The sequence below is a fragment of the Mustelus asterias genome, chromosome 5 (assembly GCF_964213995.1).
Source record: "Mustelus asterias chromosome 5, sMusAst1.hap1.1, whole genome shotgun sequence".
NCBI classification, from domain to species: Eukaryota; Metazoa; Chordata; class Chondrichthyes; order Carcharhiniformes; family Triakidae; genus Mustelus; species Mustelus asterias.
In genome coordinates, this window is record NC_135805.1 from 81158848 (window position 1) to 81174966 (window position 16119).

The following is a 16119-nucleotide window of genomic DNA, read 5'->3' on the forward strand; positions in this document are numbered from 1 at the left end:
CATTTGTTGTGCACATTTAGGCAGCTAAGCAGGAACTTGAACGTCAGCGTCAGCTTGAGTGGGAGCGGATCCGGCGACAAGAACTCCTCAACCAACGAAACCGGGAACAAGATGAAATTGTTCAGTTAAAAGCCAAAAAGAAAAGTCTGGAACTTGAACTGGAGGCATTAGTAAGTAGATGTGCAGAATCTGACAAGTATGATTCATACTTCGGGCCCGATTTTACCATTTTCATTCTAAGTGCCCAATCTGGGCTAGTACGGCTCCGACTTAGAAATCCGCTTTCAGGCACCCCCATACGCTCTCAGCCATCTCCAGTCCGATTCGCACTGTGGGTGGGGCTTAGCGCTGCCGGAACGATCGGAGCTCTGAACTGCGCATGCGCAGTTAGAAAAAATTGGAAAAAGCGCGCCCGTGTCAAACCGCACCCCGAGCCGCAGAAAGCAGCCCAGGAGTGAAAAGCGGCAGCAAGGGTGTATCTCGGGAGGGGGGGGGGGGGGGGGGGGGTGGGGGAGGTGCGCAGATGGATCTCTGGTGGTGGGGAGGGGTTTAATTTTCTGGTTGGAGGGGGGAGGAGGGGAGTGAGGTCAGATCGTTGTCTGGTTGGGGGGGAGAAGGAGGAGGCAGGTCAGATGTATCTCTGCGCAGGGGGGCAGGCGGCTGGTCGTTGTCTGGTGGTGGGGGTGGACCCCCCCTCCCCGCCCTCCAAGACAACAATTGGCCTCACTCCCTCCCCCCTCCCCAAAACAATGGCCTGGCCTCACTCCCCCTCCCCTCCAGAAGAACATCTGACCCGCCTCCTCCCCCCCCCCTCCCCCCCCCCCCCCCCCCCCCCCAACACCACCACCACTGATCTGAGTCAGAGAGCCGTTGGAAGCTCTGAATGTGCTCTTCAGAGGCTGGAGCACCTGACTCAGACTTTTATTTAGCAGGTCCGTAAAAGCGCGGTTCTGTATCGGCAAACGCGGTGGTAAAGTGGGAAATGCTGATAGAGTTGGGCGGGCAGTTCATTAATTCAATTTAAATTCATGTAAATGCATTTAAATCGTCGTTGCGCCCAATTTGGGCGCGGAATGGATCCCCGACATTCACGGGTCTCGGTAAAGTGGCGATCTGTGCGGACGCAGGTGCAGATCGTGATAAAGGCCTCACACCTGACTTTACCACGATTTCGCGCCCGAAAACGGGTGCAAATTGTTGATAAAATAGGGCCCTCCATGTGGCTGGTGTGGAATCTATTTTTGTTCTAATTAATTAATGTTGCGATCATAGATGCAAAATCATTCAAAGTCTTTTACAGGCATCTGTTCCTCGCTTCTTCACATTGAGGCCAAAATGCCTGATTTCAAGAAAAAATTAGATATAGCTCTTGGGGCTAAAGGGATATGGGGAGGAAGGGGGATCAGGATATTGAATTTGATGATCAGCCATGATCAAAATGAATGGTGGAGCAGTCTTGAAGGGCCAAATGGCCTACTTCTGCTTCTAATTTCTATGGGCCCGATTCTCCCATCGCGACCTGCAACTTTTCTGGCGAGTGCGGTCCGGAGAATCACGTGTCGGTCATTTTACGGAATTCACGCATGCGCCGGGAACGCATATGCGTCTCCCAGAGCCAGAGAACAGTCGCAGTCGAGACTGTGCTGGAAACCGGCAGGAAGACAGGTAAGTAATTTGAATATTTAAAAAATATATTTTAAATATTTTTTGCATGTGATTATCGGACCCAGCACGGAACTTGCTGGGCCCGATAGCATCTCCCACCCTGCCAGCGGGGTTTAGAGTCGCTCCCCACATTCGGGGAACTAGCAGGAGACCCCCGCCGGAATGAAGGAGGGGCAATCGGGGTTGTCCAGGGTGGTGGGGGGTGGTGCCCCCTGGGTATGGACACCCTGGCAGTGCCAGCCTGTGCCCCCTGGCACTGCCCAAGGGACAAAGTGTCCATGCCCAGGGGGTATCTTGGTACTGCCCATTGGCATCAGGCAGTGCCAAGGGGCAGGGCCTATTGTGGGCGGAGCTTAGGGGCGATCGGTGGCGGTAGGGGGTCCCGCTGCCACTCTGCATTGGGATCGGTCTGGGCTGGGAGGTAGTCTACCGGGGGTCGCCACTGCTGGGGTGGGGTGAGGGGGTGGGCTGGGTTGGGCATCGGGGCAGGGGGGGTCAGGGCTGGCCCGGGAATTGTTGCAGTGGCTGCGATCAGGCCGTGGGGGGGGCTGGAGGGGCAGCACACCGGAGGTCCCAGGCTGGCCAGCGATCAAGCTGGCCAGGAAATGGGGAGACTGACAGATCGGGACCACTGCACATGCGCAGAGTTCCGGAACTATCAGACTCCGCCATGAATAGGCCCCGCCCCCGTGTTTTTAATGAGATTCACGATTGGGACCTCTGCAGTGCACAGAGTGGGGAGATTCAGGTGAGAAGCTGCACTGAAAAAACGGTCGTGATCTAGACTAGTTTTCCCACCAATTCAGTACTTTTAGGAGAATCGCCCCCTATGTTTCTATTACTGTATTAACTGTGCTGATGAGATCGAGAGCACCTGGACTCAATATCAGGAAAATCTAATTCATTCTAGATTATAATATCTTCTGACTTGTCCCCTTTCATCCAACCTATCATACCCATTGGAGCAAGTTTTAACAGAAATAAAATTCTGTCATTGACTGATATTGGATGAGGTTTGGTAACCACAGACTCAACATCTTCGCGAGTTAGTTTTTCAACCGCACACGCAAACACAATTACAGCTCCCTGTTTGAATTGCAGTTTTCTATATTTGAATGTACAGCAGAAACTAATAAAAAGAACACATTGAAAGCAGAGCCACACCGACTCCTCATCATTGATATACAATATTTAAAAATAACACGGTAAGCAGTTGCCTTAAAACACAGCCAGAGTTGCCAGCGGTTCATTGTACATTTTCAGTTAGTCTAGTATCCTAAAGACAACTTTGTGTGGATAGAAATTAATTAATTCGCAGCATTTTTAGAACAAAGATATTTTGAGAAAGTAGTTTTAAAATCCTCTCAGCATTTTGAAAAATAATGACCAGTTCAATGGCTATTGATTGAAGCTGTGCTGTAAAATGAATGCTTATTAGATACAATTGTGATCCTATCTAGTTCATCCAGACTTGTTTTTATCTGAAAAATAACAAATTGATAAAATTGAATGCATTGTTGTGGGTCCATGAAACTTTAATGGCAATCTTTTTTACAGTGGCACAGTGGTTAGCACTGTTGCCTCACAGCGCCAGGGACCCGGGCTCGATTCCCAAATTTGGTCACTGTCTATGCGGAGTCTGCACGTTCTCCCCGTGTCTGCGTGGGTTTCCTCCGGGTGCTCCAGTTTCCTCCCATAGTCCAAAAGACGTGCTGGTTAGGTCATTGGTCATGCTAAATTCTCCCTCAGTGCACCCGAACAGGCGACTAGGGGCATTTCATAGTAACTTCATTGCAGTGTTAATGTAAGCCTACTTGTGACACAAAGGGCAGCACAGTGGTTAGCACTGCTGCTTCACAGCTCCAGGGGCCTGGGTTCGATTCCCGGCTCGGGTCACTGTCTGTGTGGAGTTTGCACATTCTCCTCGTGTCTGCGTGGATTTCCTCCGGGTGCTCCGGTTTCCTCCCACAGTCCAAAGATGTGCCGGGTTAGGTTGATTGTCCATGCTAAAATTGCCCCTTAGTGTCCTGAGATGCGTAGGTTAGAGGGATTAGCGGGTAAACGTGTAGGGATATAGGAGTAGGGCCTGGGTGTGATTGTGGTCGGTGCAGATTTGATGGGCCGAATGGCCTGTTTCTGCACTGTAGGGTTTCTATGAAATAAATAAACTTTAAACTTTTTAAGTTTATCGTATAATTCTCCATTCAAAATTAATTTGCTTAAAGTACTGTTTTAAATGCATGGCCTCTGTTTTTCTAGAGAAGGTCAGACATCTGAAAGCTATAGTGTTTACAGATTTTGCTGACATTGACTGTGCATAGATAATCCCTGTCAATTAAGTCAGAATATTGTATAAAATTAGGTGCTTTCTTAAGGCAAAGAATATTTTGAAATCATCTTTGAGTTAACTATCTAAAAATAAATGCATGGGTCTGTAAGACTTTTTATTGCACCTGATGGAACCATTTTTATGAAGATATCTACTACAATGCATTGGGAGCTGGAAGTGAAAACCTGCAGCACAGGAAAGTGGAAAATCAGTATTGAATAAATAAGATTTCCCTTGGCGTATCTCCCACCAAGATTAACCAACTTGTGGGTAGATAGAGCAGGATATTCCACCAAAGGAACAATATCAATTCACTGAACTAAACCTAGAAAGTCAGTTATGTACATCTTTTGATTATTACTATGTAACATTATGGAAATGTGGTGCAGTGCTTCATTTTCAAAAGTTATCTGTACCTGTCCACTTGGTCCACATGGATGTGGTGCCATTGTACTTTTTTGTTAGCTCAGTGCAGTTAATGCTGGTGTTTTCATTTTTTTCTCCTAAATGTAACCATAACTCTAATCTCTGTCAGACTGAGAAGCAGCAAAATGTGACGAGCAGAGTGCAAGAAGTGCAAAGCAGAAAGGAAGTTCAAAAAAATGAATTGAATCTCGTAAACAGGAAACATGATCAGAGGCGAATAGAGGTGAACCATTTACAGCAACAGCTCCAGGTAGGTACCCTATCTATTTCTTTTCTAGCTTGACTCGCCTCTATTTGACAAATATATTGTCAAAGCACCATGTTTAGTCAAATCTGATTAATTTCTTGAATAAAGGTAACAATTTCAAATCTTTTATATTGGAATAACCTCTAAGATAGGACAGACTGATTTCAGTTTGCACTATTTTAACACAGATTAAAGGGAGGCACAGTGACAGTATCATAGGTGTTTCTGTCAGTACACTACTAAAAGGTAGCAAAAACAGAAAAACCTCAACAGATCTGGCAACAACTGTGATGAGAGAAACAGAGTTAATTTTAAAAGTTAAAAATCTGTATGATTTCACTTCTGAACAAAGATGGAAATGTGATGGACTTTATACTGCTGAAGAGACCATGAGACACAGGAGCAGGATAGGCTATTTGGCCCATTCATCTGCTCCGCCATTCAATTAGATCATAACTGATTTTATATGATAATTCCCAACTCCACTTTCCCACCTTAATCTCCAGAAGGACCACATTAAGGTAAGGGAGGGGTGAAAATTGGAAGCAAAATCGATAAATTTTTCCAAGTCTAGTTATCTTGTCTTTATGCCACGATTAGCACTTTCCTTAGTCTTTAACACTACCATTAATAGTACCTTTGTATTGGGTTCAAGACATCTTTGTAAAATCTCTCCTGAGCTCCTACCCACCCATGACCTATTTTGCTCTACTAACTCCATGTCCTCGTCACAGTATAAAATCCATTACATTTTTATCTCTCTTCAGCTCTGAAGAAGAATCATATGGATTATAAAGTGTTAACACTGGTTCTCTCTCCACAGATGCTGCCAGAACTGCTGAGTTTTTCCAGCATTTTCTGTTTTTATTTCAGATTTCCAGCATCCACAGTATGTTGTTTTGATTTTACTGAGTAGTAGTATATTGATTTGCGAAGGCCAATTTTACAGCAACAGTTCATTTGAATTACACACCCAATTGCACTATATGAGCCCGATTTAAATATGTCAATAAATATTCCACCACCTCATGGTGGGAGAATTGGAAACCCTGATATCCATGGCATAAAAATGGCTGCAGGTATGTTGGGGCCAAGTTTCATGAATTTCACTTTTCAACTCTTTTTCTGGACTTTCTTGCCCATTGTGAGGATTGAGTTAATATCAAGGCCAATTAAACTGTTGATGTCAGGATTGGAATTCATTGGAAGTGTAGAGGTAGATGGAACAGGAGTGAATCAGGGAGAATGAGTGTGTAGGTGAAGTGGGAAGCCACTCTCTCAGACTGATGATACAGGAGCTCAGATCTGCATCAGGCAATTCGCTGGAGCTGAGTCCTACTGCCTGTACTGCAGCCTTTTATCTTTGTGTTTAATTTGAGTGTCGATTTGCTAAAGTTTTTCTTAAAACCCAGCTAAAACCTGTTCCTCTACTTGTGTTCTTCCAGGAGCTTCAGAATATGCTGACTCAGTTAATTCCTGAAAAGCAAGCACTGGATGACCAAATAAAACACCTTCAGCCCAATTCTGTCCATAGTGAGTATGCTGCATTCTCTAAAAGCTTATTTATTCCCCTTGTACTTCATTTTTCATTTGTGTATGGACAAAATGGAGCCACAATTTGATATTGACACTCCAAAGATTATTCCAGCAATAGTACTGAAGACTAGTGCTCCACAACCAGCTGCACCCTTATTCAAGCTGTTCCAGTGCAGCTTCAACACTTGCATCTACCCAGCAATGTGTAAGACTGCCTAGGTTTGTTCTATCCAGAAAAAGCAGGACAAATCCAACCTGCTCAGTTACCATCCCATCGGACTGCTCCTGATCATCAAAGTGATAGGTTATGCCAGGGCATGAGCTTACAGATTGTAATTGAATGCAGTTCTGCTTCTGTTGATGGCCCACAGCACCTTGTGGATGTCCAGTTTTGAGCTGCTAGATCTGTCTGAATCTGTTCTATTTAGCAGAATGGTAATGCCCATACGATGCACAGTATCCTCAGTGTGAAGGACTTTGTCAGCACAAATACTGACAGATCCTTCTGCAGTTGATAGATGAGTGAGGACAAGGTCAAGAAAGTTTTCCCCTTTTGTTGATTTTCTCACCATCTGTCACAGGTCCAGTCTGGCAGATGTGACATTCTGGACTTGCTCAGCTCAGTCAGCAATGGTGCTACTGAACCACTCTTGACAATGGACATTTAAGTCCAGATTACATTCTGTACCCGCTGTGCTTCTTTCAAGTGTTGTTCAACCTGGAGGAGCATAGCAGCTGAGGAAGGGTGGTAAATGCGAATCAGCAGGACATTTCCTTGCCCAAGAGTTCTGCTGAGGATTCATTTTCATTTCATTTCATTTCGTTCCAAGTGGTCAGTATGTTTTTATCCTATTCTGAAGTTTCTGCAGTGGTTTTGATAAAAATAAGTAGTTTGCTCAGCCATTTCAGAGGATATTTAAGAGTCAACCACTTTGTGTGGATCTAGTGTCACATGTAGACCAGGTAAGGACAACAGATTTTTTTCCCTAAAGGACATTAGTGAACCGGATGTCTTTTAATGACAACCTAATAGTTTCATGGCACCCTTTACTGAGACTAGCTTTTAATTCCAGATTCATTAACCAGCTGCCAAGGTGGAATTTGAACCCATTTCTCTAGATCATTAGCCTGGGTCTCTGGATTACTAGTCCAAATGACATTGCCACGATGCTATTATCTCCTCCCTTAAGCACAGCGGTGGCTACTCTTGTATCTAAAACAAAACTGATTTACATACCTCTGAGCTCTCTAGATTGAAGAAAATTTGTGTTCTTTAGCCACCAGTCTCATAGTGTTGAATCGGAACCATGCAGAAAGGAAAGAATCTTGTGAACGACTTCGGCAACAGCTGAATGACCTGGAGAAAGAGACAGCAGACAAACTTTCTGAAATGGATGCTTTTAACACTCAACTTCAGGTAATATCCAAACAGTGTCGTTAACAACGGGTCTTACTCAAAACTGGAAAAAAGTTGTGATCTTTCTAAATTTTAATTCCATTTCTGGACCTTTAAACTGGAGAATCATTTTGAACAAATATTTCCCCCTTTTTCTGCTCACCTAATGAGTGCATTTTTTATCTAGATCACTGGATTTTATTCAGGACCTAGAATCTTGCTTGATTTTATTTTTATTTCCCCAGGTGAGGGATACTGAGGCCAACTTTAGTATTCTGAACTGAGATCAGTTGACTAATCAGAGATGGAACTGATGCTGGAATTTTGCTGGTCTGTATGATTCAGTTTCACTCCTGAGTTTTGTATTGTCTAAAGTTAAGACAGTACCGGTCATCTCGATTTACCCCAAAACAGTAAGTAACTGATTCAGTATCACTCCTGGTTGTACTGATTCAGTTACTTACTGATTTGGGGTAAATCGAAATGACCGGCATTGTCTTAACTTTGGACAATACAAAACTCACGAGGCAGATATCTCTGTATAAAAATGTAATATTTATTTAAAAGAAAAACAAGCAGCTGCAAGGAGATCACCAAAAGGGTTAAGTAGCTCTGAGATAGAGCGACAGAACCTCTGATGAATCTGACGTATACAATCAAAAACAGATCAATTGTAGTTTTTCTTATCAATCATTCCCACCTTACATTAGCTTAAAATCAATTACATTTAGTATGCACACATCAATAATAATCCCTGGCATTCACCTCAGTCAATTGCATTTTACCATCCAGCATAATGATATCTCATTTGTCCATTAAATCCAGACCCTAATTCCCATCTTGGTGAAAGTCACTTCCTTGTTGCTTGGTTACCTTAGACACTACTACATGGGTAAAAGTGGATGTTCCCACCAGATCATTTCTAAACTGGATAGACACGTGATCCCGCGTCCGGACACGTTTCCATCCTAAGTCTAGACAATGAATACACCTATTCATAAATGTTGCAATGTGTGTTTCCGCATAAGAAACTTTCTGATATGAATTTTGCTAACTACAGGGTTCCCAGGCCTTTGGTTCTGAGCTATTTGCTGTTACCATCATCCTTTGCAGTAACCTGCTTTCAGCTGAAGTGAACAATGATTTATACAATACTTAAAATATTTTAAAATATCAGTATGTATGTTTTAAAATCATAATTACTTGTTTAATTCTCTTACTGTATTCACATATGTGTAAACTATTCAGCTTATTAACTTGTTTCAAGAATCATTTAACTCTTTACTGGTATTCCTGTCAGTGCCTTATGTATTCTTGTTTAAAAACTTCATTAGCTGGTTAGAACTCTCCCACTTCACTCACTGAGCTAACTGAACAAGTGCTTCTATTTTATTTGAGATGGGGTATATATTTTAATGTTTGTCCGATTCTGCATTCTTCTCTCAGCCTTGAATCTGCTTGCTCCATAAGGGCTGTTTTGAGTTGACATTTTGGAAGATCTTTAAGAATGTCTCAAGGAGATGTAGTTTTCACTTCAGTCAGCAAGCCTGCAACTTTCACCTCAATTTTCAATTGAAAGGGATTACCCACTTTGTTTCTCACCTTTCCCATAAGTATGTGGTGCCTGTTTGACATCTTTCCTGATTGCTCTGCAGTTGTGGAAATGCCATCAGGGGGTGAAGCATCCACAAAACCACGCCCCACAGCTCCAAATGGCAAAACTACCATTGTTAAAAGATGTTTGTTATACCTTTAAAAGATCAATTTGCAGCCGAACTGACCAGAAGATAGTGTTCCATAATACACATATATCCACCATTACAATATTTTTTAACTGTCCATGCAAAGAGTGACATTTGCTAAAATTTTGAAAAATATCTATTTTGCCCACTTATCCTTGAGATGAGACCCTGAACATTTTTGCTTTATTGACCTTTTCTTTATGTTAACTGTTGATATGTTAGATTGTTATATCCAGTATTTGAAACCTCATGTTCTCTTTGTCCACATTTGACCATTCTCATGGATTGTCCCACCACTCCCACTTTTTAATCCATGTATTCTGCTATGTCGCACAGCTCCTGAACTCAGCAGAATGTGGTTAGGATGAGAATGGAGATGGAGAAACCAAAAGATTTCCTTTCCAAAGAGACCCCTGCTACCTGTACACTAGTAAAGAATCCACTCTTGATTAATCCATTTTAAAATCATCGCATGCTCGTTCTCTCACACTCCTTGAACTGTTTTGAAGGAGTCAAAAGCCTTGCAGCCTCTAAATAACTGATACAGGGTTAAAAAGGAAATGAAATGTGGCAGTTAGATCAATGCTTCTGCTTTCCTAGGAATAAGCTCCTTGTAATGCACATTGAGCAGCTGGTTAATGAACATTGTGGGCAACTCTCATGAGATGAGTATGTTGTATGTGTAAGATTTGCCCATTCTACTACTGCAACGGGTTTTTCAAGCTGATGAAGTTTCTTTTCAGAATTTTCAATCGCTTCTAGAATTTTAAATAATTGGAGACTAATCCAATTAGTTATTGGGGTCATGACTTCTAGACTCTCATAGTCAGCTGCAAGGTAAAACCATTCTTAAGTTGTCCAGCCAATACAAGAACAGAAGTGAACAGCAAAAACATTTCGAGTCAAAACTCAAACAGAAAAATAGACGAGAGAGACTAATGCTGAAAGGGAAAATCGGAGAATAACAAATGCAGAAATGGATATCTGAGAAAATCAGAATAAGGTGGTATGGGGAAGCAAAGAGAAATAGAAAAAGCAATGAATTACAGAGACCAAACTAAAAATGGAAAGCAATGAAGTGAAGAATGATAGACTAACACCGAATCACACAATTTATGGGAAAGGATACAGGAAACAGAATGAAAGCAATGGAAAATTATAGAATAATGTAAAGAAGCACCAACAAACATTGGGATAAACTAGATTTTGGGTAGGCCATTAAAAATACTGTACTGACTGTACTGCTTAGGATATGAATCAAAGTTAGGGAGAGGGAACTAACATGACTACTAAATCGGGGCTGACTCAACGATTCACCAGCCTCGAAGAGGAGAAACGATGGAATTCTAAAGGAACAGACGCATGGGCGCTTTCTAAAGACTTAAGCAGCCAACAACTATAGTAGCACTTCTATTTCATGTTATTGACATTTTCTTTTGGAAAACCTGTATCAGAACCTGCACAAAGGTTAAGTATATCAACTGGAGGAGAATGTAGTATCCATAATTTTCAGGTATTTCTTCAAACCTTTGATCTTCTATAAAGCAAAAATTGACCATTTGAAAGTTTTTAACAGGTTCTCTTGTCTTATAATTCACCTACATGTTAAATTTCTTACAGCAGTAAACTATTGAATTAATATTGCGCTAATATGTCTTATTTGGATGACATCTCATTGCTTCATTTATATTATGTATGTCTACATGTGGATATTTGGTGTACTGTTTGTAATGCATTGCCTTATATATAATCCAAATATTGTTCCTCCCAATTTGTCTTAACATCCTAACACCCTATATTTTGGAATGTATTTGAATTGACAGTACTTTGAAGTACTTGTCAGCCCTTCTGAACTTTCTAGTTTGACTTATGTACATACAAACATTAGAAATAGGAGCAGAAGTAGGCCATTCGCCCCCTTAAGCCTGCTCCACCATTGAAGAAGATCATAGAACATAGAACATAGAAAGCCACAGCACAAACAGGCCCTTCGGCCCACAAGTTGCGCCGATCACATCCCCACCTCTAGGCCTATCTATAGCCCTCAATCCCATTAAATCCCATGTACTCATCCAGAAGTCTCTTAAAAGACCCCAACGAGTTTGCCTCCACCACCACCGACGTCAGCCGATTCCACTCACCCACCACCCTCTGAGTGAAAAACTTACCCCTGACATCCCCCCTGTACCTACCCCCCAGCACCTTAAACCTGTGTCCTCTCGTAGCAACCATTTCAGCCCTTGGAAATAGCCTCTGAGAGTCCACCCTATCCAGACCCCTCAACATCTTGTAAACCTCTATCAGGTCACCTCTCATCCTTCGTCTCTCCAGGGAGAAGAGACCAAGCTCCCTCAACCTATCCTCATAAGGCATGCCCCCCAATCCAGGCAACATCCTTGTAAATCTCCTCTGCACCCTTTCAATGGCTTCAACATCTTTCCTGTAATGAGGTGACCAGAACTGCGCGCAGTACTCCAAGTGGGGTCTAACCAGGGTCCTATAAAGCTGCAGCATTATCTCCCGACTCCTAAACTCAATCCCTCGATTAATGAAGGCTAGTACGCCATACGCCTTCTTGACCGCATCCTCCACCTGCGAGGCCGATTTAAGAGTCCTATGGACCCGGACCCCAAGGTCCTTCTGATCCTCTACACTGCTAAGAATGGTACCCTTCATTTTATACTGCTGCTCCATCCCATTGGATCTGCCAAAATGGATCACTACACACTTATCCGGGTTGAAGTCCATCTGCCACTTCTCCGCCCAGTCTTGCATTCTATCTATGTCTCGCTGCAACTTCTGACATCCCTCCAAACTATCCACAACACCACCTACCTTGGTGTCGTCAGCAAACTTACCAACCCATCCCTCCACTTCCTCATCCAGGTCATTTATGAAAATGACAAACAGCAAGGGTCCCAGAACAGATCCCTGGGGCACTCCACTGGTCACTGACCTCCATGCAGAGAAAGACCCCTCCACAGCCACTCTCTGCCTTCTGCAGGCAAGCCAGTTCTGGATCCACAAGGCAACAGCCCCTTGGATCCCATGCCCTCTCACTTTCTCAAGAAGTCTTGCATGGGGGACCTTATCGAACGCTTTGCTGAAGTCCATATAGACCACATCCACCGCTCTTCCTTCGTCAATGTGCTTGGTCACATTTTCAAAGAACTCAACCAGGCTCGTAAGGCACGACCTGCCCCTGACAAAGCCGTGCTGACTACTTTTGATCATACTAAACTTCTCTAGATGATCATAAATCCTGTCTCTCAGGATCCTCTCCATCAACTTACCAACCACTGAGGTTAGACTCACCGGTCGGTAATTTCCCGGGCTGTCCCTGTTCCCTTTCTTGAATATAGGGACCACATCTGCAATCCTCCGGAACCTCTCCCGTCTCCATCGACGATGCAAAGATCATCGCCAAAGGCTCCGCAATCTCCTCCCTCGCCTCCCACAGTAACCTGGGGTACATCCCATCCGGTCCCGGCGACTTACCAACCTTGATGCCATTCAATAGTTCCAACACATCCTCTTTCTTTATGTCCACATGCTCGATCCTTTCTGTCCTCCGCAATCCAGCAGTACAACCACCCAGATCCCTTTCCACCGTGAATACCGAGGTAAAGTATTCATTAAGCACCTCCGCCATTTCTAACGGTTCCGCACAAACTTTTCCCCCTTCACCTTTTAAGGGTCCTATGCCTTCACATCTCATCCTTTTACTCTTGACATATTTGTAGAAAGCCTTGGGATTCTCCTTAATCTTACCCGCCAAGGTCTTCTCATGACCCCTTCTCGCTCTCCTAATTTCCTTCTTAAGCTCCTTCCTACATCGCGTATACTCCTCTAAATCCTTAACACCTCCTAGCTCTCTGAACCTTCTGTACGCCTCTCTTTTCTTATTTACCAGGTTCATCACAACCTTCGTGCACCACGGTTCCCGTACCCTACCAACACCCCCCTGTCTCATCGGAACGTTGTCATGCAGAGCTCCAGACAAACATTCCTTGAAAATCCTCCACTTTCCTTCGGTACTTTTCCCCAAGAATGCCTCCTTCCAATTTACCCGTCTAATTTCCTCCCTGATGACACTGTATTTCCCTTTACTCCAGAGAAACACTTTCCTAGCCTGCCTGACCCTATCTCTTTCCAATGCTATCGTGAAGGAGATAGAATTATGATCGCTATCCCCAAGATGCTCACCCACCGAGAGATCCTCCACCTGTCCAGGTTCATTAGCCAGCACCAGATCAAGAACAGCCTCTCCTCTAGTAGGCTTATCCACATACTGTGTCAGGAAACTCTCCTGGACACACCTAACAAACTCCTCTCCATCCAAACCCCTAGCCCTAGGGATATTCCAATCTATGTTTGGGAAATTAAAATCTCCCATCACGACAACTCTGTTATTCCTACATCTCTCCAGGATCTGTTTCCCCATCTGCTCCTCAACATCTCTGTTACTATTGGGCGGCCTATAGAAAACACCCAGCAAAGTTACCGACCCCTTCCTGTTCCTAACCTCCACCCACAGAGATTCCGTAGTCAGTCCCTCCACGGCGTCCACCTTCTCTACAGCCGTGACACTATCCCTGATCAACAGTGCCACTCCCCCCCCTCTCTTGCCTCCCTCCCTGTCCTTCCTGAAACATCTAAAACCCGGCACCTGAAGCACCCAGTCCTGTCCCTGAGACATCCAAGTCTCCGTAATGGCCACCACATCACAATTCGAAGCAGCAATCCACGCTCCAAGCTCATCCACTTTATTCACTACACTCCTGGCATTAAAATAGACACATCTCAGACCTTCAGCCTGAGCACTTCCCTTCTCCCTCACTCGTCTAACCTCCCTCTTACCCTGTCTACATTCCTTATCTATTTGCGAGCTAACCTCCTCGCTCTCAGTCCCCTCATTTCGATTCCCTCCCCCCAACCTTTCTAGTTTAAAGTCTCACCAGTAGCCTTAGCCAACCTTCCCGCCAGGATATTGGTCCCCCTGGGATTCAAGTGCCACCCGTCTTTTTTAAACAGGTCACACCTGCCCCTAAAGAGGTCCCAATGATCCAAGTACCCAAATCCTTGTCCCTTGCTCCAGTCCCTCAGCCACGCATTAATTCTCCACCGATTCCTGTTCTCACTCTCCCGCGGCACAGGCAGCAATCCTCATGACTGATCTATTTGTGTTTCAAATTCTGCATTTCCATCTATCCCTGACAACCTTTGATTCTTGTTAGGCAAGAGAATCCATCTACCTCCACCTTAAAAATATTCAATGATTGCCTTCCTTTGAGAGAACTTTTTTTTTCCTCGTCTCTGTCCTAAAAGGGTGACCCCTAGTTTTAAAACAATGTCCATAGTTCTGGACTCATCCACAAGCGGAAACTTTCTTTTTACATCTACCTTGTCAGGATCTTATATGCTTCAATCAAGTCAGCCCTCACTCTTCTAAACCCCAGTGGAAACAAGCCCAATCTGTCTAACCTTTCCTCCTATGACAGCCTGCTCATCCCAGGCATCAATCTAGTAAACCTCCTCTGAACCACCTCCAAAGCACTTGCATCTTTCCTTAAATAAGGAGACCAAAACTATATACAGTATTCAAGGTATGGTCTCACCAGTGCCCCGTATAACTGAAACATAGCATCCTTTTCTTTACATTTGATTCCTCTCGTAATAAAAGGAGAGCATTTCATTAGCTATCTTAATTACTTGTTCGACCTGCACACTAAGTTTTGATGACTTATGCACAAGAACACCGAGATCTCTCTGAATTTCAGAATTCTGCAGTCGTTCTCTGTTTAAGTTTTTATTCTTCCTACCAAAGTGAACAACTTCACATTTTCCCACATTATACTCCATCTGCCAGATTTTTGCACATTCACTCAACCTCCATATGCCCTGTTCACAACTCACTTTCCTACCTATTGGTCGATTTCCTGTTTTTTGCCTCCCCCACTTCTTGATTAGATGGGTCACTTGCTACTTGCCAGTCTGATGAATCCTTTCCAGTATCTAGTGAATTTTGGAAACTTAACTCCAACATATCTACTACCTCATTAGCCATTTCTTTTAAAACTCTAGGATGAAGTCCATCAGAACCTGGAGACTTGTCAGCCTGCAGCTCCATCAGTTTGCTTAGTGTCACTTCCCTGGTCATTCTAATTTCACCAAGTTTTTCTGTCCTTTCCACCTCCTGACTTACAGCTATTACTGGAACATTTTATATATCTTCTCTAGTGAAGACAGTAGCAAAGTATTTGTTCATTTCATCTGCCATTTACTTATCATCTGCTATTAACTCCTCATTCTTACTCTCTAGAGGACCAGCACTCATCTTACTTACTCCCATCCTTTTTACATAGCTGTAGAAAATCTTACTATCCATTTTTACATTTCTAGTTAACTTCCTATCATACTCTAATTTCTTTCCCCTGATTAACCTGTTATTCATTCTCTGCCATTCTTTATATCTGACCAAACACCTGACCTATCACTCATCTTTGTACAGGTATATGTTTTTTCCTTAAGCTTGATACCTTCCTTAACTTAGTTAAGCAGGGATGGTGGGTCTGTTCCTTAGAATTTTTCTTTATAGTAGGAATATACTTATTCTGAATATTCTGAAATATTTTGGATCAGCTTTCACAATACGCAATGTATTTTCAATTTGCCACTGTAACATATGTTAATATAACTATTGGTATGTTCATTTTTGCATTGGGTTGAAGCTATTAATTTTCTCTACTAATCACTTAAATTTTACTGAATTCACTCA

At 43.3% G+C, this 16119-nt stretch overlaps 1 protein-coding gene across 6 annotated transcripts in view; it reads left to right on the plus strand.

Annotated features, from left to right (window-relative positions):
• Positions 1–16119, plus strand: part of LOC144493636 (intersectin-2-like) — a 195797-nt gene that overhangs the window by 105560 nt on the left and 74118 nt on the right. For all 6 annotated transcript variants that reach the window (XM_078212896.1, XM_078212899.1, XM_078212897.1 and 3 more), the window contains 4 exons: positions 21–170; positions 4530–4670; positions 6113–6200; positions 7481–7620. In XM_078212896.1, the coding sequence (XP_078069022.1) occupies positions 21–170; positions 4530–4670; positions 6113–6200; positions 7481–7620 (519 nt within the window). The remainder of the gene's footprint in view (positions 1–20; positions 171–4529; positions 4671–6112; positions 6201–7480; positions 7621–16119) is intronic.